The sequence below is a fragment of the Danio rerio genome, chromosome 21, assembly GCF_052040795.2.
Source record: "Danio rerio strain M-AB ecotype USA chromosome 21, GRCz13ab, whole genome shotgun sequence".
Lineage (NCBI taxonomy): Eukaryota > Metazoa > Chordata > Actinopteri > Cypriniformes > Danionidae > Danio > Danio rerio.
Window position 1 is genome coordinate 250,001 of NC_141041.1, and position 25,000 is coordinate 275,000.

At 40.9% G+C, this 25,000-nt stretch overlaps 2 protein-coding genes across 24 annotated transcripts in view; both read left to right on the top strand.

The window, feature by feature from the left end:
* The window catches only part of LOC147838671 (uncharacterized), a 7,152-nt gene extending 30 nt beyond the window's left edge, over positions 1-7,122 (top strand). The window contains exons 1-3 of one of the 3 annotated variants that reach the window (XR_015519742.1): positions 1-33; positions 466-6,619; positions 7,052-7,122. The exon at positions 1-33 is cut by the window's left edge and continues 30 nt beyond it. Coding sequence is in view for 1 of the 3 variants with exons in the window: in XM_087300416.1 (XP_087156542.1) it covers positions 660-6,404 (5,745 nt within the window). In the remaining 2 variants the exon portion in view is untranslated. The other 2 variants (XR_015519741.1, XM_087300416.1) reach the window with 2 other exon arrangements.
* A 1,658-nt stretch (positions 7,123-8,780) lies between these two features.
* The window catches only part of LOC101887114 (homer protein homolog 1), a 24,348-nt gene continuing 8,128 nt past the window's right edge, over positions 8,781-25,000 (top strand). For 19 of the 21 annotated variants that reach the window (XR_015519750.1, XR_015945633.1, XR_015945634.1 and 16 more), the window contains exons 1-4: positions 8,781-9,039; positions 17,628-17,784; positions 19,347-19,478; positions 20,192-20,284. Coding sequence is in view for 3 of the 21 variants with exons in the window: in XM_087300439.1 (XP_087156565.1) it covers positions 9,035-9,039; positions 17,628-17,784; positions 19,347-19,478; positions 20,192-20,284 (387 nt within the window). In the remaining 18 variants the exon portion in view is untranslated. Of the gene's footprint in view, positions 9,040-17,627; positions 17,785-19,346; positions 19,479-20,191; positions 20,285-20,371; positions 20,405-21,531; positions 21,550-25,000 lie in introns of all 21 variants that reach the window. The other 2 variants (XM_087300437.1, XM_087300438.1) reach the window with 2 other exon arrangements.

Here is a 25,000-nt window from a genome sequence, read left to right on the forward strand (position 1 = left end):
ATGCAGTGGCTTATTGTGTGTGCGTCACGAGAAGTAAGTGTTCATGTCTTCTGTCTGTGTGCTTCTAACACGTAGTATATGGGTTTAATGTTGTAACGCAAACTTTGAATGACGATCGGACCGCATGATTGCAATTACGTCATCAACGCAGGTGGTGCGCGCTTCCGAGCAAACGCCATTATTAACGACGCACATGTTATCCCCGCAAGTTTATTTACCATTGAAGTGTGTTGATATGTAAATTAGTTAAGTGTTAAGCAATGTAAATGCCATGTTTACTCAGTATTTGGGCATTGGATGTGTCTCACATGTATGTGTTTACTGCATATTTAGACCTGATGCCCTGTTAATCTTTACTTGTATGCCATAATTGATGTTATATATATATTATGTCATATTATATTGTTCTGTATATTATACCAATTGCAGTTTAATCATTGTGGAACATTTCTCTCTTGTTTCTAGAAAATACCACACACACGCATGTGCCTTTATGACTGCAAATAAATGCTGTAAAACCATCAGCTAACTACAAAGCCTGACTTGTGCGTTCTTACCGACGCCCCCTGGTGATCACATCATAAATAGTAAAGCCAGTGCCATTTAACAAACTCACCAACAACTTATGGTCCTTCGAGCCGGAGTTTGATGTGATTATCATGGATAACATGTCCAGAGCCAGTCATATTACAGAGCCTGAGCCAGAAGTATGTCACAAACGAGTGCCAAAGCCTCCAAGACATTTAGCCGATTTTGAAGTGGAATACAGTGGGTTTCAACACACTTATCCACCTGCATCCAGAGTGCAACATGAGCTCTACCAACGTGAATCAGAGTGGCAAGGAGCTCATTATCAGTCAGAGGGAGCTGTCGAGATGACACCCTTCATTCAATGTTCAGAAAATGAAAGACATGGAGAGCCATATGAAGATAAAGAGGCTCAAGCGGTCATTCAACGGCTTAGAGAAGAGAATGTTCAACTGTATCGTACACTCAGAGAAATGAGTCAAAGAGCTGAAACTGGAACTGCTGTACTCCAGAGCCCTATTCCTTTGCCTCGAACCAAACCAGCAATTGGGGCTTCTGGTACTCAAGATAAATTCACACCAATACCAGCTCCACGCTCTCACCGGTCCTTTAGGTTGGACTCCAGTAAACCAGCAGCTAAGGAGGCTGAAGTCTGTGAACCTGTGGTGGATGATCAGGTTAGTGTTTCGGCCATTTCAAATGAACTGTCCAGAATGAGTATTAGATCTCTACCAGAAAACATACATGTCCCATATCGTCATAGTTCACCTTACCATGCTCAGCCGCAACCTGATACCAGGGCATACCCAGTGCATAACCAAGATGACTACGGTAGTTATGGCCCAAACCAGCCACAGATGGCTTATCGTGCCACCCAACCTGTTCTAATGCCTCACAAACAGTTAGAAAGGATACAGCCACACAATCCAATAAGAAATTTTGTCTCTGCTGGCCGCCCACCCCCTGCTAGAGAGAGCACCTACAGAGGCCCCACACCCTCTATACCTGATTTCACATCAGAAGACCCACGACAATTCGCACGTTTAAAGATATCTCTTGAGAATTTGCTACCACAAGATGCTACGGAGCAGTTCAAATATCAGATTCTGGTGGAGCATTTGAAAGTTGAGGAAGCTCTTCTTATAGCTGACTCATACAGTAACTCCCCTTATCCTTACTCATACACCATGCAATCTCTGACTGAACACTATGGACAGCCCCACCAGCTGGCATTACAGAGAATTGCTGAACTGATGGAAGGCCCCAACATGCGAAGTGGAGATACCCAGGCTTTTAGGAGGTTCGCTCTAAGAGTAAGAGCACTGGTGGGGATGCTCGACCAGCTGGGTGACAAAGGAAGTATTGAACTTCAGTGTGGCTCACACGTGGCTAGACTCATGTCCAAACTGCCCCATGATCTTCGAGCAAATTTCAAAAGGTACGTCCACCCACTCAGAAACCCTATACCTAACCTGTTAGATTTCTCAGACTGGCTCGAGTTTGAATTGCAGGTGCAGCCCACAGACAGTAGAGTTAATTTGAGTGAGCTAAAGGGACGTAGTGCTTCATATAAAGAGACTCAGCGGCCACGCAAACACCCTCAACAGCCAACTGCCATCCTGCACAGTACAGATCAGTCTGTGAGTAGTACAACAACAAAGGAGCCAGAGAAAGAAACCTTTAACAGGTCAGTGTACTGTCAATACTGTGACAACAAACAACACTTCCTTAATCAGTGTAGTAATTTCGCACAGCTGCCTTCTGAGCTGAAAGCTAACTGGATTAAAAATAATAAAAGATGCTGGAAGTGTGGAGGGAGACATCAGGCAGCCCAATGCAAGTTGAAAGCTGCATGTAAAGTTTGCACAGGAAAGCATCTAACCACTCTGCATGATGTAAATAGCAGGTCTGCAGCAGCAAAGAGTCCCGAAGTGCAACAAGAGAGTCAAACGCTATACCTAGACCGTCCAGTAGGTGGCAGCCAGGTTCTTCTAAAAATCAGCAAGGTACTGTTGCACAATGGCAAACATACATTGACAACTTACGCCATACTCGATGATGGTTCAGAGCGCACCATCTTACTACACGAGGCAGCGCAGCAGCTTAAGATCAATGGTGAGCCAGAGAACCTTGCTCTGAGGACAGTCAGACATGACACACAAGTGCTTTCAGGTGCCAAGGTGTCCTTCACTCTATCCCCTGCCTCTCAGCCCAACAAGAAATTCAAAATACGGGGTGCGTTCACTGCAAACCATTTAGGGCTAGCAAAGCACTCACATCCAGTTCAAGCTCTACAAGAGAAATTTAATCATCTCAAGAGTCTGCCCCTTCAGAGTTTCTCTCAAGTACAGCCATTGTTACTCATAGGCTCTGACCACCATCACCTGATTGCCCCAATTGAACCAGTGCGCTTTGGTCCACCAGGTGGTCCTGCTGGTGTCAAAACTAGATTAGGCTGGACATTGCAAGGACCTGCCAATGTTGTTCAGCATCAGCTCTCAGCACAACAATGCCTATTCACCTCAGTTGTCTCCTCATCTGATCTTCTGCAAAATGTCGAACGACTATGGAAAATAGACACCTTACCATACAAAACAGAAAAGGAAGTGACACGCTCACGCTGTGATCAAGATGCCATTAATTTGCTTGAGTCTAAGACCGTAAGGGTGGATGTGGATGGAGTGAGCAGGTATGCTACCCCTCTGCTACGCAAGAAAGAGATGCCTATGCTACAGGCACCAAAGGAAGCAGTCCTTCCTCAGCTCAGAGGCCTAGAAAAACGGCTTGGCAGAAACCAAGAGTGGGCAAGATCATACAACCAAGAGATTGACAGACTAGAGAAAGCTGGTTATGTCATTAAACTTAAACCGGAAGCTGTAGACCAGTCACAGGAGTCTTGGTACATACCACACCATATGGTTTGCCATAATGGAAAAAACAGAGTGGTGTACAATTGTTCGTTTCGGTTTGAGGGTCACAATCTCAATGAGTATCTCTTGCCAGGTCCAACTCTTACTTCCACTCTCCTGGGCGTATTACTTCGATTCAGAGAGCATACAGTTGCCGTGACAAGTGATATTAAGGGAATGTTTCACCAGATTCGCCTGCTGCCAGAGGACAAACCTCTGCTCAGGTTCCTATGGAGGAACATCCAGCGAGAGAGCCCAGTAAATGTGTTTGAGTGGCAAGTATTGCCCTTCGGAACAACATGTAGCCCATGCTGTGCCACGTTTGCCGTTTTGAAACATACCCGGGACCACACATCACCAGATGAAGATGCACGCCTGTCTGTGGAGAGACACTTTTATGTTGATAATTTCTTGCAGAGTGTACCTTCGGAAGACAAAGCTACAAAACTGGTGAATAAACTACAATCCCTTCTGGCCTCAGGTGGGTTTGAACTGAGACAATGGGCAAGTAATATTCCCTCCGTTGTAGCCCACCTCCCCCTTGAAGCCAGATCAGAGAAGAATGAACTGTGGCTCTCAGAAAAGCAGTGGAATGTTGCAGAGTCCACTTTGGGCTTATGCTGGCTCTGTCAAACAGACACACTGGGCTACAAGGCCTGGCAGCGAGAAAGGCAAGTGCCCACATTGAGATACATCTATCATGTTTTGGCTAGCCAATATGATCCCTTGGGCTATATTGTCCCATATACCACCAGGGCTAAAGTGCTGATACAACGGTTGTGGGACAAAAGTCGTGATTGGGATGACCCCAAACTGCCCAATGATCTTCAACAAGCCTGGTGTACATGGGAAGAGGAGCTGCAAAACATTGAGAGAATTGTAATCCCACGATGTTACACTAGCCCACATCTGGATGCTGAAACATGTGTGAGGGATATTCACATATTCTGCGATGCGTCAGAATCTGCATACGGATCAGTTGCATACCTTAGAACACAACATACAGAAGGCCAAGTGGAGGTTTCGTTCATTGCAGCAAGATCCAGAGTTGCACCCAAGCGGCAGCTGTCTATTCCAAGATTGGAACTCTGCGCTGCCCTGACTGGAGCTCAGTTGGCAAGCCTTTTAGAAAGAGAGCTTACTCTGCCCATCCAACACCTAACATTATGGAGTGACTCAAAAGTAGTTCTGACCTGGATTCAATCGGAGTCCTGTAGATACAAGGTGTTTGTGGGCACAAGAATTGCCGAAATCCAAGAATTAACCTCTCCTCAAGCATGGAAGTATGTTAAGTCTGAAGATAACCCAGCAGATGATATCACTCGTGGTAAATCACTTTGGCAGCTTGCACAACCTACAAGATGGAACCTAGGGCCTCATTTCCTCCGGCAAGACCCACTTACTTGGCCCAATGACTCAGTGAAGCCAAACACTGACAACACGGATGATGAAACAAAGATAAGCTTTTGTGGCTTAACTAGAATAGACTTTTCCCAGGCCATTCAGGGATTCTCTCAGTTTCACAGTTTCTCTCAAGCAGTTGAGTCCAAAGCCTTGGATCAATTTGGCCTAGACAAGAAACCAGAAGATTTATCCGCCAAAGATTATGCCGAGGCCGAGATCACCCTACTGAAGGAAGCACAAGCTACATGCTTTCCCACTGAATTAGAGGCACTGACAACTGGCAAACCCTTGCCCTCTAACAGTCGGTTACTTACCCTTGCTCCAGAGTTGGACAAATCTACCGGGCTCATTAGAGTTGGTGGGCGTCTACGGCGCAGTGAATTGCTTGATCCAGAAACTGTTCACCCCATAATACTAGAACCCAAACATCCCCTGAGTCAGCTACTCATACAGCATTTTGATGAAAAATTGCATCACCCCGGTCCTGAAAGAGTATATGCTGAGATCCGCCGGCAATACTGGATTTTGAGAGGACGAGAGGCTGTAAGATATCATCAACATAAGTGTACCGAGTGTAGAAAATGGCGAGGTAAACCTGAGATCCCCCGTATGGCTGATTTACCCCCTGCTCGCCTTCGACTTTACAAACCTGCATTCTACTCAACTGGTGTAGACTGTTTCGGACCTTTCATAATCAAAGTGGGGCGGCGCAACGAGAAACGGTGGGGAATTATCTTTAAATGTATGACGACTAGAGCGGTATACATTGATGTGCTAACCAACATCAGCTCGGACTCATTCCTCATGGCTCTACGCCGATTTATTGCTCGAAGAGGAAAACCCCATGAGCTCTTTTCAGACCAGGGTACTAATTTCAAGGGAGGTGAGAGAGAAATGACAGAAGCATTCAACAACTTGCAACCTACCCTGAAAAGCCAACTTGCAAAGCAACAGATTGAGTTTCACTTTAACCCACCTGGAGCTCCCCATTTTGGGGGTATATGGGAAAGAGAAATCAGATCCCTGAAAGCTGCACTCAACCAGACGCTTGGAGCACAACATGTGTCAGAGGAAGTACTAACAACAGTGCTGGTAGAGATCGAGGGAATTCTCAATTCCAAGCCGTTGGGCTATGTGCCATCCGATGTGGCTGACATTGACCCTATAACTCCAAATAGCCTTCTAATGGGGCGGCCTGACTCCAGCTTGCCACAAGTTGTCTATCCAAAAACAGAACTACTGAGCAAGAAGCAATGGAGACACAGTCAAATACTGGCGGATCATTTCTGGGCACACTTCATAAAGCGCTATCTGCCTCAACTACAGACTCGGGCAAAATGGATGACTGACAAGGCCAAGAATCTGGAGAAAGGGACAGTAGTGATAATAATCGATTCACAACTTCCCAGAGCTCTCTGGCTTGTGGGTAAGATCACTGACACAATACCTGGAGCAGATGGATGTATAAGAACTGCTGAAGTACAAGTGGGTGATCGCAAATATGTTAGACCTGTGAGTAAACTGATCCGTTTACCACAGTTACCAGATGATGACAATTCTTAGGCCTTTTCTGTAGTAAATTTACTAAGTAAATTGGGGCGGCTGTTGAAAAGGCCAGGTATATCTGGCGTTCTGATTTGATGCTGGTTTGATTGACAGCTGGGTCTGGCCCGCCCAGAAGACGCATATCATTTCCGTTCCTGTAGCCGGACATTGCAGTTCAATACATTCTGGCTAACAGCTCGATGCAGTGGCTTATTGTGTGTGCGTCACGAGAAGTAAGTGTTCATGTCTTCTGTCTGTGTGCTTCTAACACGTAGTATATGGGTTTAATGTTGTAACGCAAACTTTGAATGACGATCGGACCGCATGATTGCAATTACGTCATCAACGCAGGTGGTGCGCGCTTCCGAGCAAACGCCATTATTAACGACGCACATGTTATCCCCGCAAGTTTATTTACCATTGAAGTGTGTTGATATGTAAATTAGTTAAGTGTTAAGCAATGTAAATGCCATGTTTACTCAGTATTTGGGCATTGGATGTGTCTCACATGTATGTGTTTACTGCATATTTAGACCTGATGCCCTGTTAATCTTTACTTGTATGCCATAATTGATGTTATATATATATTATGTCATATTATATTGTTCTGTATATTATACCAATTGCAGTTTAATCATTGTGGAACATTTCTCTCTTGTTTCTAGAAAATACCACACACACGCATGTGCCTTTATGACTGCAAATAAATGCTGTAAAACCATCAGCTAACTACAAAGCCTGACTTGTGCGTTCTTACCGACGCCCCCTGGTGATCACATCATAAATAGTAAAGCCAGTGCCATTTAACAAACTCACCAACACTAATATTATTTACTGTCATCATGATGAAGAGGAAATAAATCAGCTATTAGAGATGAGTTATGAACACTGTTATTGTAACTATCTGCTAGTTATTAAAACAGTCCACGCTTCCAGATACTGAAGTCCATCATGGTTTCATTTATTGAACACTGTGAAAACTAAAAGATAAACAAATAAACAAACCAAATGTTTCACACAAACACAATCAAAAGGACCTCAAAATAAACAAAAAATATATAAAACAAAACGTAGTGTACCGTGTTGGCATAATAACCAGCTGTAGAATAAACAGGAGCATTTAACAGGTGCCTGCATTGAGATTCACTATGCTGAGTGACTCTCGCAGGTTAAATCAAAGAGAATCATGTGACCTTCCACTCAAGCCAACGGAAAACACAGAAACGAGTAACATAAACACATACCAGTCCACATTTACTGATGATCAGAGATGTGCTGGAGAAATCTGCTCTCCGTTATACAGAAATTGAGGAACAAATAAACAGGGGGGTGAATAATTCTGACTTCAGCTGTACATGTTTAGCTTTTAATTTTCCTGCAGTGTAATTCTGTTCACTAATTAAAGACACTGGTTTTATAAGCCTTTTAATTAATATGAAGTTAAGTTGAATATTCTTGGCATTGTTAACTTCTCAGAAAAGTAACACAACTTTGTCTTTTGTAATTAATTATCACTTTAATGTTGGTACTAAAATGTCAAAATGTGGATTAAATGTTCATTTTAATGTAGTGACGCCACAATGCTTGTCCAAACTGAGCTGTGCCTAATAAAACACATCAGAGAACAAGTGATCATCAACTGTGTGAATGAAACTATAAAGCAGATATATATTGAATAAATATTGTCAAATGAGTAAAGTCAGATAGAATATTAAATATTTCAGATGATAAGCAGTCAGTTTTGATCCCTTATTCTCTAATAGTGTTTACATCATGTGAGCTGTAATTATGAATGACATGAGCGTTTACTGCGCCAGGATCAGTGCATTCTGGAAATCAACAGATCAATAGTGATTAGGTTTCAAGATTGCTCAGAAAAATACTTTAAAAACAGATTAAATACTAATATCATGAGTTTTGATGGCCGATCTCCGGATTTCTTCTATTATTATTATTATTATTATTAGCTTATTATTAAATGAATGCGAGAACTGCATACAGAACAGCGGCAGGAGCATACACAACACATGAAAAGCACAAGAGAGATGCACAATGAATAAGCCAAACTAAATAAACATGTTATAATAAATAAACACACACATCCATGACCGCATGATCACAACATCTCATATCAGCAAACACATCATGTCAGCAGACTCTCCTTAGCGCTGTTTATCTACATGTATATAGTTCATTAACACGGACTGTGTGAGATCAGCAGTTGATTATGATCTATATATTTGCAGCTAAACGCGTGTGTACAGTACAGTACAGTTCAGTAGAGTCTGACAGCGCTTTCTCCTCTACACATGCAGATGCTTGTTCCTGCGCGCGTCCGGAAGTGGCGCAACTCCTGCACTGTGCGTGACGTCAGAGCGGGTGCGTGATGACGTCGGCGGAGGTGATGAGCGTCTGACAGACTGAAGGAGGAGAGACAGATGCGGGAGAGATGAAATAAATCAGCGGATTGAGGAGATGTGTGAGAGAGCGCGAGTGTGTGTGTGAGCGCGCGCGCGTGTGTGAGAGAGTGTGTGTGTGTGTGTGTGAGGATCATCTGCTGATATTGTCCTCCTCATCATCCTCCTCTTCATCACCAGCAGCTTCAGCATCATGTCGGACTGAATCACGGACACCGAGAGCGCAGCAAGATGGGGTGAGAGAGCGAGAGAGCGCGCGTATTGTGTGTCTGAGTGTGTGTGTGAGTGTGAGAGAGCGCTGGTGTGTGTGTGTGTGTGTGTGTGTGTGTGTGTGTGTATTCTGTGGCTCTGGTTCAGAATCAGGGCCAAAAAACAGCTCTAGAACATCAACACCGTGAACGCGTGTAAAGCAGCTGTCAGGCACGCGATTGGCTAAGGCGGGCGTGACGTCATCGCTCGCCACTGTGACGTCAGTATCGCAAATCTAGCACGGGACTTGTATCACAATCTAATTGATCGATTTTAACTGACAACCTTCACTGTTTCGTTTCCCTCTTGGACTAATGACTGTATTTTTAAGTTTCGAGACGAAAAAACAGCCGGAATCGTGACATTTACATTTATGTACGTTTAATACTAGTGCGAAACTGTAATTGTGATATTTTATTTACAAAAATTGTGACATATGTATATATACTCAATTCAAGTGCAAAACTGTAGTTGTGATATTGTATCTGACAGCTTTTACAGTTTTTTCCTCACATTTTTCTGTTACGAGATAAAAAACAGTATTGTGATATACACACACACACACACACACACACACACACACACACACACACACACACACACACACACAATATATATCTATTCAACTCAAGTGTGAAACTATTTGTAATGTTTATCTGAAAACTATTTTTCCCTCTTGTTCATTACGACTTTTTAAGTTATGATATTAATGAAAAGTGCCTGTTTGACATTATAACTTTAAAGTAAGTTAAGAGACAAAGAAAAAAGTTGTAATTGTGACATATATATATATATATTTATATATATATACACATACATACACATATGTACACAATATATATTCAATTCACGTGCAAAACTAATAGTAACATTTTCTCTGACAGCTTTTACTATTTTTTCCGCTCTTGGACATTACAATTTGAATTTTTAAAGTTACAAGATTAAGGAAATATCTGTATTGTGACGTGTATATAGATATATATTTACACACACATACAGTTGAAGTCAGAATTATTAGACTGCTTGTTTTTTCCCTCAATTTCTGTGTAACAGAGAGCAGATTTCTCCAGCACATCTCTGATCATAACAGTGTTCATAACTCATCTCTAATCACTGATTTATTTCCTCTTCATCATGATGACAGTAAATAATATTAGACTAGATATTCTTCAAGACACTTCTATACAGCTTAAAGTGACATGTAAAGGCTTCACTAGGGTAATTAGGGGAACTAGGCAGGTTAGGGGAATTAGGCAAGTTATTGTATAATGATGGTTTGTTCTGGAGACTATCAGAAACAAATATAGCTTAAAGAGCGAATAATATTGAGCTTAAAATGCTGTTTAAACAATTAAAAACTGCTTTTATTCCAGCCCAAATAAAACTTATCAGAAGAACAAATATTATCAGACACACTGTGAACATTTCCTCAATCTGTTCAACATCATCTGGGAAATATTTAAGAAAGAAAGAAAAATTCAAAGGGGGTGAATAATTCTGACCTCAACTGTACATGATATAAATTCAGTTCAAGTGCAAAACTCTAATTGTGACATTTTGTCTGACAACTTTCACTGTTTTTTCCCTCTTGCACATCTTTCAGTTATGAGGTGAAAAAAACTGAATTGTGACAAGTGTATGAATAAAATAAAATACAGTTTCGACCTCAAATAAAAAATAAAAAAAATATATATATACATATACAGACTGTTTATGTATTCAATTGAAGCGTGAAACTGTATTTGCAACCTTTTATTTAACAACTCTCAGTAATTTTATTCTCTTGGACATTATGGCTTTAAAAGATTTTAAGATCCGACATGAAGGAAAAGTTGTAGTTATGATATATATTCAGTTCCAGTGTGAAACTGTAATTGTGATACTTTATCTAACAGCTTTCAGCTTTTCCCCCATTATAACGTCACACTTTATAAGACAAGACAGTTGTGACATACTATATATTCAGTTTAATCCAAATGTATTTGTATAGCGCATTTCCCAATAACTGTCAATCTAAAGCAGCTTCACAAACAGCGCACACTATCACTACATCAGAGACCGTGTTTATATAGAGTTTATGAAGACTTTCCTGCAGCTCTGACTTTATATCTGCGCTTATGTCTGGATAGCTTCAGTTTTACACACACTGGGGTGGACACATCAACATGGATTAATATGTTAATATAATACTGACAGTGTTCTGCAAAAAGCAGTAATATATCACAAAAAAGCTGAATGAACATAAAATCCTTTGACTTTTGTTAACTCAGTAACACTTTTATTTTGTCTTTTTTAAAGTGACTTTAGATTGTGATATATTACCTTTCTCAATATAATATTCTGCCTATTTATGCTGTCCAACAGCTGCTACAAATCACACAGAGAAGAATTATTAGGTAATATTTCTACAAACCGATTAGAACAGGAGGTAAACGGCGTGTTTGAGCCGTGTTAGTGAAGATAGCCTGATATTCTGCCTGTTGTTCAGCTGTACACACCTTTAGTCTGTTAATTCTCTGTTTTAGTGTCTGTTGAACTCTAAATGTGTTTTCCTCACTCTCACTGATTAGTTCAGCCCAAAACACGACAATAATTGATCATTTTCTGCAGTAATAATCATATTAATATGCGACTTTTGTTGATTTCTGTGGCTTTGTTTACGTTCTACTCTCTGATATGGCCGACTGATGATACAGAATACACTTCATCAGCTGTGTTGTATATAGTTTACATAGAGTATAGTGTATAAACCGAGCATATGTACAGTATGTATAGAGTATATATAGAGTATAGTGTATAAACTGAGCATATGTAGAGTATGTATAGAGTATATATAGAGTATAGTGTATAAACAGAGCATATGTAGAGTATGTATAGAGTATATATAGAGTATAGTGTATAAACCGAGCATATGTAGAGTATGTATAGAGTATATATAGAGTATAGTGTATAAACCGAGCATATGTAGAGTATGTATAGAGTATATATAGAGTATAGTGTATAAACCGAGCATATGTAGAGTATGTATAGAGTATATATAGAGTATAGTGTATAAACAGAGCATATGCAGAGTATGTATAGAGTATATATAGAGTATAGTGTATAAACAGAGCATATGTAGAGTATGTATAGAGTATATATAGAGTATAGTGTATAAACAGAGCATATGTAGAGTATATAGAGTATATATAGAGTAAAGTGTATAAACAGAGCATATGTAGAGTATTTATAGAGTATATATAGAGTATAGTGTATAAACAGAGCATATGTAGAGTATTTATAGAGTATATATAGAGTATAGTGTATAAACAGCATATATAGAGTATGTATAGAGTATATATAGAGTATAGTGTATAAACAGAGCATATGTAGAGCATTTATAGAGTATATATAGAGTATAGTGTATAAACAGAGCATATATAGAGTATGTACAGAGTATATATAGAGAGTATAGTGTATAAACAGAGCATATGTAGAGTATGTATAGAGTATATATAGAGTATAGTGTATAAACCGAGCATATGTAGAGTATATATAGAGAGTATAGTGTATAAACAGAGCATACGTAGAGTATATATAGAGTATATATAGAGTATAGTGTATAAACAGAGCATATGTAGAGCATTTATAGAGTATATATAGAGTATAGTGTATAAACAGAGCATATATAGAGTATGTACAGAGTATATATAGAGAGTATAGTGTATAAACAGAGCATATGTAGAGTATGTATAGAGTATATATAGAGTATAGTGTATAAACAGAGCATATGTAGAGTATATATAGAGAGTATAGTGTATAAACAGAGCATACGTAGAGTATATATAGAGTATATATAGAGTATAGTGTATAAACAGAGCATATGTAGAGTATGTATAGAGTATATATAGAGTATAGTGTATAAACAGAGCATATGTAGAGTATTTATAGAGTATATATAGAGTATAGTGTATAAACAGAGCACATATAGAGTATGTACAGAGTATATATAGAGAGTATAGTGTATAAACAGAGCATATATATAGTATGTATAGAGTATATATAGATTATAGTGTATAAACAGCATATATAGAGCATATATACAGTACAGTGTATAAATAGAGCATATATAGAGTATATAGATCATATATAAAGCACAGAGTGTGTGTATATAAAGTATACAGTGTATATATATTGTATAGGATTGTAGAGTATATATAGTGTGTAGACTGTATGATGTGTATACAGTATATAGAGTATATTTAGAATGTAAATATATATATATATATAAATATATGTTTAGGGAGAGAGAGAGAATATATAAACTATAGAATTTTTATGTTGTCTGCGTTTTCATGTTCTATACGTTGTGCTGTGCTGTGCTGTGCTGTGTGTGTTTGTGTTTGTTTGTGCGTGTCATCCTTGGAGCGTCTGGTGAGTATTGTGTGAATAATAACAGCAGGAGAATGATTATCAGATGCTGAACATCATCAGTTGACTGACACTCTCGTCACACTCAACACACACACACACACACACACACACACACACACACACACACACACACACACTGCAGGAACACATTCTTGCTGGACATCAGTGCTGTGTGTTTTCAGATCTCGGTGTGTGTGTGTGTGTGGTGTTCAATGATTGTGTGTGTTTAAATTGTGTATGTGTGTTAGGATTGTGTGTTTAGATTGTGTGTGTGTGTGTGTGTACGCGCAATGATTGTTTGCTATGATTGTGTTTGTTCAGATTGTGTGCATGTAAGCAGTGAAATACAGTGTGTGTGTGTGTGCAGTGATTGTGTGTTTGGAATGTGTGTGTGTAAGGATTGTGTGTTTAGACTGTGCAGTGATTGTCTTTGCTCTGATTGTGTGTGTGTGTGTGTGTGTGTGTGTGTGTGTGTGTGTGTGTGTGTGCAGTGATTGTGTATACATTGTGTGTGTGTTTAGATTGTGCGCTTGTGCTTTTGTGTGTGTTGAGTGTGTTCAGAAAGTTTGGGTGTGTGTAGTTCTTGTATGCTTTTGTGTTTGTGTGCGCAATGAGTGTGTGTGATGTGATTGTTTTTTTAGATGGTTTGTGTAAAGTTATTGTGTGAAGTGTGTGTGTGTGTGTGTGTGGGTGTGTGTGTTTGTTGGGTGATTGTGTAGCTCTGGCATGTGATTGGTTGGTTTCATACTGCACTGAGAGCAGATGGACCGGCTCACCCTTGCCCTGTGTGTGTGTGTGTGTGTGCGTGTGTGTGTGTGAGTGTGAGTGTGAGAAGTGCTTCATCAGCCAGTTTGACTTTTATCTGTGTGTGACAAAACACACACACACACACACACACACACATACACACGCACAAGTGTTTAAACAATGGCTCAATGTTTTGTAGTCAAATTCAGTGACAGTCATGTGTGATAAGAGCTGCTCACGCACACACACACACACGCACGCTTACACATACACACACACATGCACATTATGATGGTCAGGTTAGCTTCAGGGTCATGTTTACTGTAAACACACACTGATGTGGAACCTGTTAATGCTGTTTAATCTGTGATGTGTCATCAGTTCTATGTGTGTGTGTGTGTGTGTGTGTGTGTGTATGGGTGTTTCCCAGTACTGGGTTGTGTCTGGAAGGGCATCCGCTGTGTAAAACAGATGCTGGAATAGTTGTCGGTTCATTCCGCTGTGGGCACTCGTGATGAATAGAGAGACTGAGCTGCAGGAGGATGATGAGACTCCAGTGGTGGATCAGGCTGTGGCTCTGCTGTAACTCACACTCAACACTGCAGATCTGTGCTGGACTCATGCACACACACACACACACACACACACACCAGACCCAAGCGGAAAACATATAGTGTGTATGTGTATTTGTGTGTTGCAGTGGGGGTTGCAGGGGGGGGGGGGGTGTATTTGCTGGAGTGTGTGTGCTGGAATGTATATTTTGGAATGTGTGTGTGTGTGCGTGTGTATATTTGTATACTGGAGTGTGTGTGTGGACGCTGGGGTGTGCGTGCATAATGGGGTGTGTGTGTGTATATGTGTTTTGGAATGTGTGTGTGTGCGTGTGTGTATTTGTATGCTGGAGTGTGTGTGTGGACGCTGGGGTGTGTGTGCATGATGGGGTGTGTGTGTGTGTGTAGGTGTATTTGCTGGAGTGTGTGTGCGCGCTTGTTGGTGTCTGTGTATTTGCTGTGTGTATTTGCTGGAGTGTGTGTCCTGGAATATGTGTGTGTGTATGTGTGTGTGTGTGTGCACCGCGGTGTATGTGTGTATATGTGTTTTGGAATGTGTGTGTGTGTACATGTGCGTGTGTGTTCTCCAGTGATCAGGTGTGTATGACAGCATGTAGTGTTGATTTACTTTAATGTGTTGTCTGTGACGTGTGTTTGATTATCAGCTCACACTCGATCAGACACACACACACACACACACACATCTGTCCTGCTAAAATAAAGTGTGTGTGTGTGTGTGTGTGTGTGTGTGTGTGTGTGTGTGTGTGTGAGTGTGTGAGTCCTGCAGTTGATGTTCAGCTCCAGCAGATCCACCGTCCCTCTGTCTGCTAGTTTCATTCATTACAGTGTCAATGAGTGTGTGTGTGTGTGTGTGTGTGTGTGTGTGTGTGTGTGTGTGTGTGTGTGTGTGTGTGTGTGTTAATTAAGAGTGCTTCATTAACACTGAGCTGCTCTGACCCACATTCACCGAAGATTGTAGTGTGTGTGTGTGTGTGTGTGTGTGTGTGTGAGCCTGTTTAAACACACTGATTCTGAGCATGTGTGAGTGACTCTGATTTAACACACTGATGTCTACTATAAAGCGGACTCAGATAAGATGTTCCGTCTCACACACACACACACACACACACACACACACACACACACACACACACACACACACACACACACACAGAGGAACAGGGAAGCGCTTTGCATGCTGGGGTTTCCGTGAGTGACTGTGCAGCCGGCGGCAGATGAACTGATAACACACACACACACACACACACACACACACACACACACACACACTCTCTCTCTCTCTCTGGTCTGATGTGGAGCGCAGATTAACTCTAGTCCTGGACTAAAGCGATGTGTTAATAGTCATTCTGCTGGGAAATCCTCCATAATCCACACCAGTCCTAATCTGGCCTGATCTCATGGAGGATGGGGGATTTCCCAGCATGCACCTGACCTGTCTTCATGTCTGTGTGTGTGTTTGTCTGGTGTGTATGTTTGTTTGTGTGTGTGTCTGTGTGTTTGTCTGTTTTGTGTGTGTACGTCTGTGATTTACATCTGTGTGTGTCTGCGTCTTGTGTGTGTATCTGTGCACTTGTGCATGTTTGTGTGTGCATGTCTGTTTGTGTGTGTTTGTCTGTGTGTTTTTGTGTGTGCATTTGTGTATGTGTGCGTGAATGTGTGTGTGTCTGATCTGTATGTGTTTGCGTATGTGTATTTTGTGTGTATTTGTTTAATACTGTTTGTTTGTATGTATGCATGTCTTTGTGTGTGTGTGTGTGTGTGTGTGTGTGTGTGTGTGTATGTTTATATGTGTGTGCCGATTTTATGTGTGTGTTTGTGTGTATATGTATTTGTGTGTTTGTGAATGTTTGTGTGATTGTGTCTGTTTTGTGTGTCTGCATTTTTGTGTGTATGTCTATGTTTGTGTGCATTTGTTTGTGTGTGTGTGTTTGTGTCAGTGTTTGTGTGTGTTTGTATGTGCATGTGTGCATGAATGTGTGTGTCTGATTTTGTGGATATTTGTGTATTTTTGTGTGTTTGTGTGTGTATTTGTGAATGTGTGTGTGTGTGTGTATGATTTGTATGTGTTTGCGCATGTGTATTTCGTGTGTATGTGTGTTACTGTGTGTTTGTATGTATGCATGTCTTTGTGTGTGCGTGAGTGTGTTTATGTGATCGTGTGTTTATAAATGTGTGCATATATTTTTGTGTGCGTCTGTGTGTGTGTGTGTGTGTGTGTGTGTGTGTGTGTGTTTATGCGTGTATATGTGTCTGTGTGTGCGTATTTGTGGATCTGTGTTTTTGTGTGTGTGTGTGTGTGTGTGTGTGTGTGTGTGTGTGTGTGTGTGTGTGTGTGTGTGTCTTTTTTGCGTGTATGTCTGTGTTTGTGTGTATTTGTGTGTGTGTGTTTTTTTTTGTTTATGTGTATATATGTACATGCTTGTGTGTGCATTTGTGTATGTGTGCATGAATGTGTGTGTGTGTGTGTGTGTGTGTTGCATTTTGTGTATATCTGTGTATTTGTGCATGTTTGTGTGTGTGTGTTTTTGTGTGTCTGCGTTTTTGTGTGTATGTCTGTGTTTGTCTATATATAACTGTTTTGTGTGTGTGTGTGTGTGTATGTGTGTGTGTGTGTGTATGTGTGTGTGTGTGTGTGTGTGTGTGTGTGTGTGTGTGTGTGCGTGCTGTGCACCGAATAAATGTGAGTGTTTGTGTGTTTGCGTGTATTTGTGTATGTGCGTGTGTGTGTGCGTGCGTGTGTATGTGTTCATTTATTTGTGTATGTGTTTGTTCATATGTTCTTGTGTGTGTGTGCGCTTATTTGTTTGTGTGTGTGTGTGTGTGTGTGTGTGTGTGTCCTGCAGAGAGCAGCCGATCTTCAGCACCAGAGCTCATGTCTTCCAGATCGACCCGAACACAAAGAAGAACTGGGTTCCCACCAGCAAGCACGCCGTCACTGTGTCCTACTTCTACGACAGCACACGCAACGTTTACCGCATCATCAGCCTCGACGGGTCAAAGGTCAGACAACCGCATCACTTCCTGCCGATACAATGTGTGTGTGCATCACTGCAGAGATGTGTGTGTCCTCTAGTGTTGAGCTGAGAGAGTGTGTCTGAGCCTCGACATCATCAGGAGGACTATTCCAGAGTTCAGGAGCCATAAAGGAGAAGACTCGACCTCCTTTAGTGGACTCTGCTCTTCAGAAGCCCTAAGTGTAGAGCTCTTGAAGAGCGGGTTGGGCTGTAGCGAGACAGAAGCTGGGTCAGATGAACAGGAGCTGGGTTATTCACAGATTTATAGGCATGGTGTTGCAATGAAGAAGGTCTCTGGTTTGAGTCTCGGCTGGGTCAGTTGCTGTTTCTGTGTGGAGTTTGCATGTTCTCCCCGTGTTGGTGTGTGTTTCCTCCGGGTGCTCCGGTTTCCCCCACAGTCCAAACACATGCGCTATAGGGGAACTGATCAACTACACTGACTGTAGTGTATGAGTGTGTGTGTGTGTGTGTGTGTGTGTGTGTGTGTGTGTGTGTGTGTGTGTGTGTGTGTGTGTGTGTGTGTGTGAGTGTGTGTGTGTGTGTGTGTGTATGGGTGTTTCGTGTTTTTAATAAAGTGGCCAGGGGTGTATGTGCAAATAAAGATGTATAAATATGTGTTTGATGATGATCAGTATGATTGAGAATTCTCAGTTGATTATGTTTAGAATTTTGATCATATTGTATATGGAATATTTTACTTCTCTTTTTAAAAGACATCTCCCAAAACACACCTGCATCCAATCAGCTGTAGGGGGCGTGTCTTGTAACAGAAAAAAATTATAAATAAAGCCTTACAGTAATTTTATTCATCAGGGGTCACCACAGCAGAATGAACCACCAACTACTGTTTTACCCTAACCCTAATACTGGGAAACACCCATACACACACTCACACACTGCGGCCAGTGTAGTTGATCAGTTCCCCTATAGCGCATGTGTTTGGACTGTGGGGGAAACCGGAGCACCCGGAGGAAACACACACCAACACGGGGAGAACATGCAAACTCCACACAGAAACACCAACTGACCCAGCCGAGACTCAAACCAGAGACCTTCCTGCTGTGAGGCCACAGTGCGACACCACTGAGCCATATTTTCCTAGTTATTTTCAACAGAGCGAGGACATTAACTGTTTCTGTTCTTCTCTTGGTTCAGCTGGAATTAAAGCAGGTTTAGGATGTTTTAAACACATGTTATGGTCAATATTATTAACCCTTTAATCTAATTATTTATTTACCGTAGATATTCTACAGAACAAACCACTGTTATACAATAACTTTACCCTAACCTGCCTAGTTCCCCTAATTACCCTAGTGAAGCCTTTACATGTCACTTTAAGCTGTATAGAAGTGTCTTGAAGAATATCTAGTCTAATATTATTTACTGTCATCATGATGAAGAGGAAATAAATCAGTTATTAGAGATGAGTTATGAACATTTGACTGTAGGGTTTATAGCTGTTTATGTTATTGTGGTAAATAGGTGTGTGTTGATATGTGTGTGTTGATGTTTGTGTGTGTGTGTGTGTGTGTGTGTGTGTTTCTGCAGGCCATCATCAACAGCACCATCACCCCCAACATGACCTTCACTAAAACCTCACACAAGTTCGGTCAGTGGGCGGACAGTCGAGCTAACACTGTCTACGGCCTGGGCTTCTCCTCTGAGACGCAGCTCAACAAGGTCTGTGTGTGTGTGTGTGTGTGTGTGTGTGTGTGTGTAATTTAAATAACCTTGCTATTTTAGTAAATATGTGTGTGCGTATCCATGCGTATTTGTAAGTGTATGTCTGTGCGTGTGTGTGTGCGTGTCCATGCTTGTTCACGTGTGTATCTGTGTGTACGTGTTTGCGTGTATCTGTGTGTGCGTGGTGCCTGCTTTTGTACGTGTCTGTTTGTGTGTGTGTGTGTGCATGTGTGTGATTGTGTGTGTGTGTGTGTGTGTGTGCATGTGTGTGATTGTGAGTGCATTTGTGTGTGTGTGCATGTGTGTATATTTTTTATTAAATAACCTTGTTATTGTAGTAAATTTGTGTGTGTGTGTGTGTGTGTGTGTGTGTGTGTGTGTGTGTGTCCATGCATATCTGTCTGTGTGTGCGTGTCTGTGCGTGTATGTCTGTCTGTGTATGTGTGTATTTGTGTGTGCGTGTTCTTGTGTATCTATGTCTGTGTGTGCATGACCATATTTGTGCATGTGTGTATCTCTGTGTGTGTGTGTGTGTGTGTGTGTGTGTGTGTGTTCAAAGTTATTTTACAACAAATACTGCTTCTAAATCAGTGTGTGTGTGTGTGTGTGTGTGTGTGTGTGTGTGTGTGTGTGTGTGTGTGTGTGTGTGTGTGTGTGTGTGTGTGTGTGTGTGTGTGTGTGTGTGTGTGTGTGTGTGTGTGTGTGTGCAGTTTGCAGAGAAGTTTTCAGAGTTTAAAGAAGCGGCGCGGCTGGCCAAGGAGAAATCTCAGGAGAAGATGGAGCTGACCAGCACACCGTCACAGGTACACACACACACACTAATGCAGCATATAACGGTGATCAGTTATTGATGATGGATTATTGACGTCTCCATCACACTGTCTCTCAAGCGCAAACCGGTCTCGTGTTTCCCACGCTTGAAGGTAAGAAGCAGACAAACGTGAGCCCTGAAGTGCCCCTTTACACCCCCACTACAGGACAACAACATCATCAGCCCAGTGTTCATGACCAATCTCCCCCAGTGCTGTGTGGAGTTTGCATGTTCTCCCCGTGTTGGTGTGGGTTTCCTCCGGGTGCTCCGGTTTCCCCCACAGTCCAAACACATGCGCTATAGGGGAACTGATCAACTACACTGGCTGTAGTGTATGAGTGTGTGTGTGTGAGTGTGTGAGTGTGTGTGTGTGTGTGTGTGTGTGTGTGTGTGTGTGTGTGTGTGTGTGTGTGTGTGTGTGTGTGTGTGTGTGAATGTGTGTTTCCCAGTGCTGGGTAAAACATGCTGGAATAGTTAGTGGTTCATTCCGTTGTGGCAACCCCTGATAAATAATAGGAACTAAACTGAAGGAAAATGAATGAATGAATGACTAAATGGACTCATTACTACAGCAGTTTACGTATTTACTTCAGACACACTCTCACAGCTCTCCACATCTCTATTCTGCATTCTGAATATTTGTGCACGTTTAGCAGGATTTTATTCTCTTTAGTTCCTCGTTGGATGGAAACACTGATTCATTGGCTAATATTTTATGCAATATTCCAGTTTCATGCACAAGTCTCACTGGCATATTTTGTAAGCACAGCTTCTGTTCTGTTTTAATAAGAAACTTTGAAGAATGCTGAAAACTGGTAACCATTGACCTCCATAGTGTTTGCTTTTCCTGCCAGTTGCTGCTTTTCAACATTCTTTAAAGTCTCTGATTTACTGTTCAACAAAAGAAATTCAAACTTAAAGGTTTGTCCTAAGACTTGACATCTTTGGGTTAACTCTCTCCAAGACGTTCTCCAGGAGACACATGTCTTGTAAACCCAGTGAAGCATGCCCTCGCTCTGTTAACAGCACTGGGGGAATATTGATCAGTAATCCAACCTTCACTGAGGGCCAATAGCTGTCTTCATCTGTATTCAATACACTCATTGATCATCAAACCCGCACTGGTGACCCCTCCACTGTGGCCCCTATCAGCCTATGATCTCTGTATATTATTATTAATATTATTAATATGATGATGATGATGATGATGAGTGCACTGTGGATGTGCTTGTGTCTCAGCTTCGGACTTCGCAGAAGGTAAGACTCCAGCAGATGATCCGATCTTGTGTTTTCCCCCCTCCTCTGATTGGCTCGCATTTTAATGATTATTATAATGAGCCCTGTGTTTATCAGGTCAAGGTACATTCCAGATTTACACACACACACACACACACACACACACACACACACACACACACACAGCGAAAGAGAGAGAGAGAGAGTTAGTTGCTGGATTACAATTATACATGTATCATATGTTTGTGTGTGTGTGTTTGTGTTTGTGAAGCAGCAGTGCTGATGGTGTTTGTGTGTTTGTGTGTTTGTGTGTGTGTGTGTGTGTGTGTGTGTGTGTGTGTATGTGTGTGTGTGTGTGTGTGTGTGTGTTTATAGAGCAGGGCCTGGTTTCAGAAAGGAGGTTAACTGAAAACTCAGAGTATTTTAACCCTGAAATGAGAGAAACTCTGGGTTTTCTGTTTTAAAATGGCAGGTTTGTTAAACTGGAGAATGCAGGGTAAGTCAAGCCTGTTTCTGAAAGAGAGTTAACTTTAACTCAGAGTCAGTTACTGTGGTCACTTACTCTGTGAATCTAACCTGGTCAGAAGCAGGTTTTATTCTCTAAACTCAGAGTTTCTGTCTGTCTCCTCCCCTTTTTTAAAGATGAAGCGGTATTTCTCGCCTGAGCCTTACGTTTCCACCCACCTATTTTAATGCTCATTTTGGATACGTGCATAAAAACGATTGATAGAAACGTCATGATGCACATAACTTTTTAAAATATGCATAAAAAACGCACATAACTGAGTAGGATAAACTTTTATTCGATAGAAAATGATGGAAACACTTTTACTGAAGAAATTACAGTATGTACATTAAAAAAGGTCATGATCATATGATAATGAAAATGTGTGTAAATGAACAAACCAGCAGGCTGAGCACACTGTAACACGTCTTAAATATTGTTTTAGTCATTCTAAAATGCCTGAACTGTTTCAGTATTAGTGTATATTATTAATTACCTCAGAGTGTCTGGAGCGTGTCAAGAGTCTCCGCGTCTCATGGCTTCAGACGCCCCCACGTGTTCATTGTGTTTCAGCATTGTCTTCTGACATCGAGGCGCAAGTACATTAATTAAATAAACAATTAATTGACGCAGCTTCTTCTACCACAGTAAATTCTGTTTTTACTGTTGATATTTGGTGCCAGTTTAATCATGAAGTGACGATTTTTTTTCTCTTTGACTCGTTGGATGGAAACGCTGCTTTATTCGCATCTTTTATGCAATATTCCAGTTTTGCACATAAATTTATGTAATATATTGGATGGAAACATAGCTATTGCCTACATTTTAGTCACACACAGAAGAACTGTACTAGAATGGCTTATCCTTTTTTAATAAATAATTAAATTGAATTCACCTTCGACATGCATGTAACTAGATTAATGGGATTATTATTCTTTCTAAAAATTATTTTTAGTACTGCTTACCTTCTAAATGTTATATTAACCTCTATCACTTGATCAATAAAAAAGGCAGACACACAAGTGCACTGTTAAATCATTTAAAACTAATAAATGTATATAAGAAAGTTTAGAAAAAATAAAAAATAAATGTCACACATTACATTACTTATTTTATTATACTTAAATATTTAAATACTTAAAGTGAAATTAGGCATTAACTTAAGCAGCTGTTTTCCCACGCTAACTGTCTCTTCTTCACTGATGGTTGCTTCTTTTCAAATATATACGCTCATATTTGCTATAACTTTGCATGAGAACATCAAGTTCAGCTGGAGAAAGAAATGCTGATCTCTTTTATAAGATATTGCCATAGTCACTCGTAATGTCTGCGCTCCATTGATAATGCCTTTTTAAAGTCACGGTGTGCGCGCTTAACTCTGAGTTGGTCTACTCGAAGTTGATTGACCCAACTCAGATCAGCTGTTCTGAAACCGAAAACTCTGAGTTTTTAATCTCTCGGTAAATCAACTCAGAGTTCAAGTTTGTTTGAACCTCCTTACTGAAACAGTCCCCAGCAGTGCTGATGGTGTTTGTGTGTTTGTCTCTGTGTGTGTGTGTGTGTTTGTAGAGCAGCAGTGTTTGTTTGTGTGTCTCTGTGTGTGTGTGTGTGTGTGTGTGTGTGTGTGTGTGTGTGTGTGTGTGTGTGTGTGTGTGTGTGTGTGTGTGTGTGTGTGTGTGTGTGTGTGTGTGTGTGTGCGTGTGTGTATGTTTATGCGGCTGGTGTTCAGGCTGGCCCACAGGATCAATATGAGGACTTTAAACCAGCTGAAGTTTAATAATTAGGCCAACCACCTAGTAACGCAGTACAGTAATCTAATAGAGTACAGTAATCTAATAGAGAGGTCATGACAGCATGAATCAGCTGTTCCGCATCAGACACTGACAGCAGATGTTGAAGTTTGGCAACATGAAGATGGAACAATGCAGTTTTACAGATGCTGAAATCTGGCCTTCAGACCCCAGACTGCTGTCAAACATCACCCTCAAACCACTGACTGAATATGCGGACTGAACTGAGAGTCGATCACGGGTTAGACAGTGCTCTGGGTGATTGTGTGTGAGGGTTTTTGTCTAATAAGCAAGAGCTCAGTTTAGTCTGAATTTAGTAATCAGATTTCGTAATAAGAAGTCTTTAGTCATCCAGTGTTTACTATCAGCTCTACAATCTGTTCATTTGGTAAACTCGTACAAGTTATCTGGCCGTGAGCAGATATAAAGTTGTGTATCATCAGCATAACAGTGGAAGGTAACTCCATGTTTATTAATGACATCACTAGGCCCACACGGAATCTGCGGAGAGTTTTATTCCATCATTGATTCTGTTTATTTACTCGAGTAAATGTGTGTAAATCTATATGTATTCAGTTTTTAAATTAATAACAGTAATATTATTGACTAATATGAAAATGTCCATCTGATTTATGTACAGTGCATTGTGCACAGTAATACTTCTGTCTTTCAGTAGAGATATGATATGAGACTTGCTTTGTTTACCAAATAAGGGGATGTAATTGGATTTGCATTGTAAACATTAAATAAAAGTTAATGAGGGATTACTTTTTGTTATGTTCTTTATATTTTATTCATATATTAGGGTTTTAGTTATGATACTCCCAAAATCATTTTGCATAAATCTGCAGTTTTTAAAAAAAATCTGCGCAGAAATAGCTAAAAATGTCAGCAGAGTCCGTCTGGCCCTAGATATCACATTGCGGTAGCGTATATAGTGTGAACGGTAAGGGACCAAGAACTGAGCCTTGTGGTACCCCACAGTGTACTGTTGATCTGTGTGATGCCTCTTCATTAACTGACACACATTGATAACATTCAGATAGATTAGACCTGAACCAGGCCAACACAGTTCCTGTAATACCAACATCATTTTCAAGCCTGTCAAGGAGAATATCGTGATGGATTGTGTCAGATGCAGCACTGGGGTCCAATAACACTAAGAGAGAAATGCAAC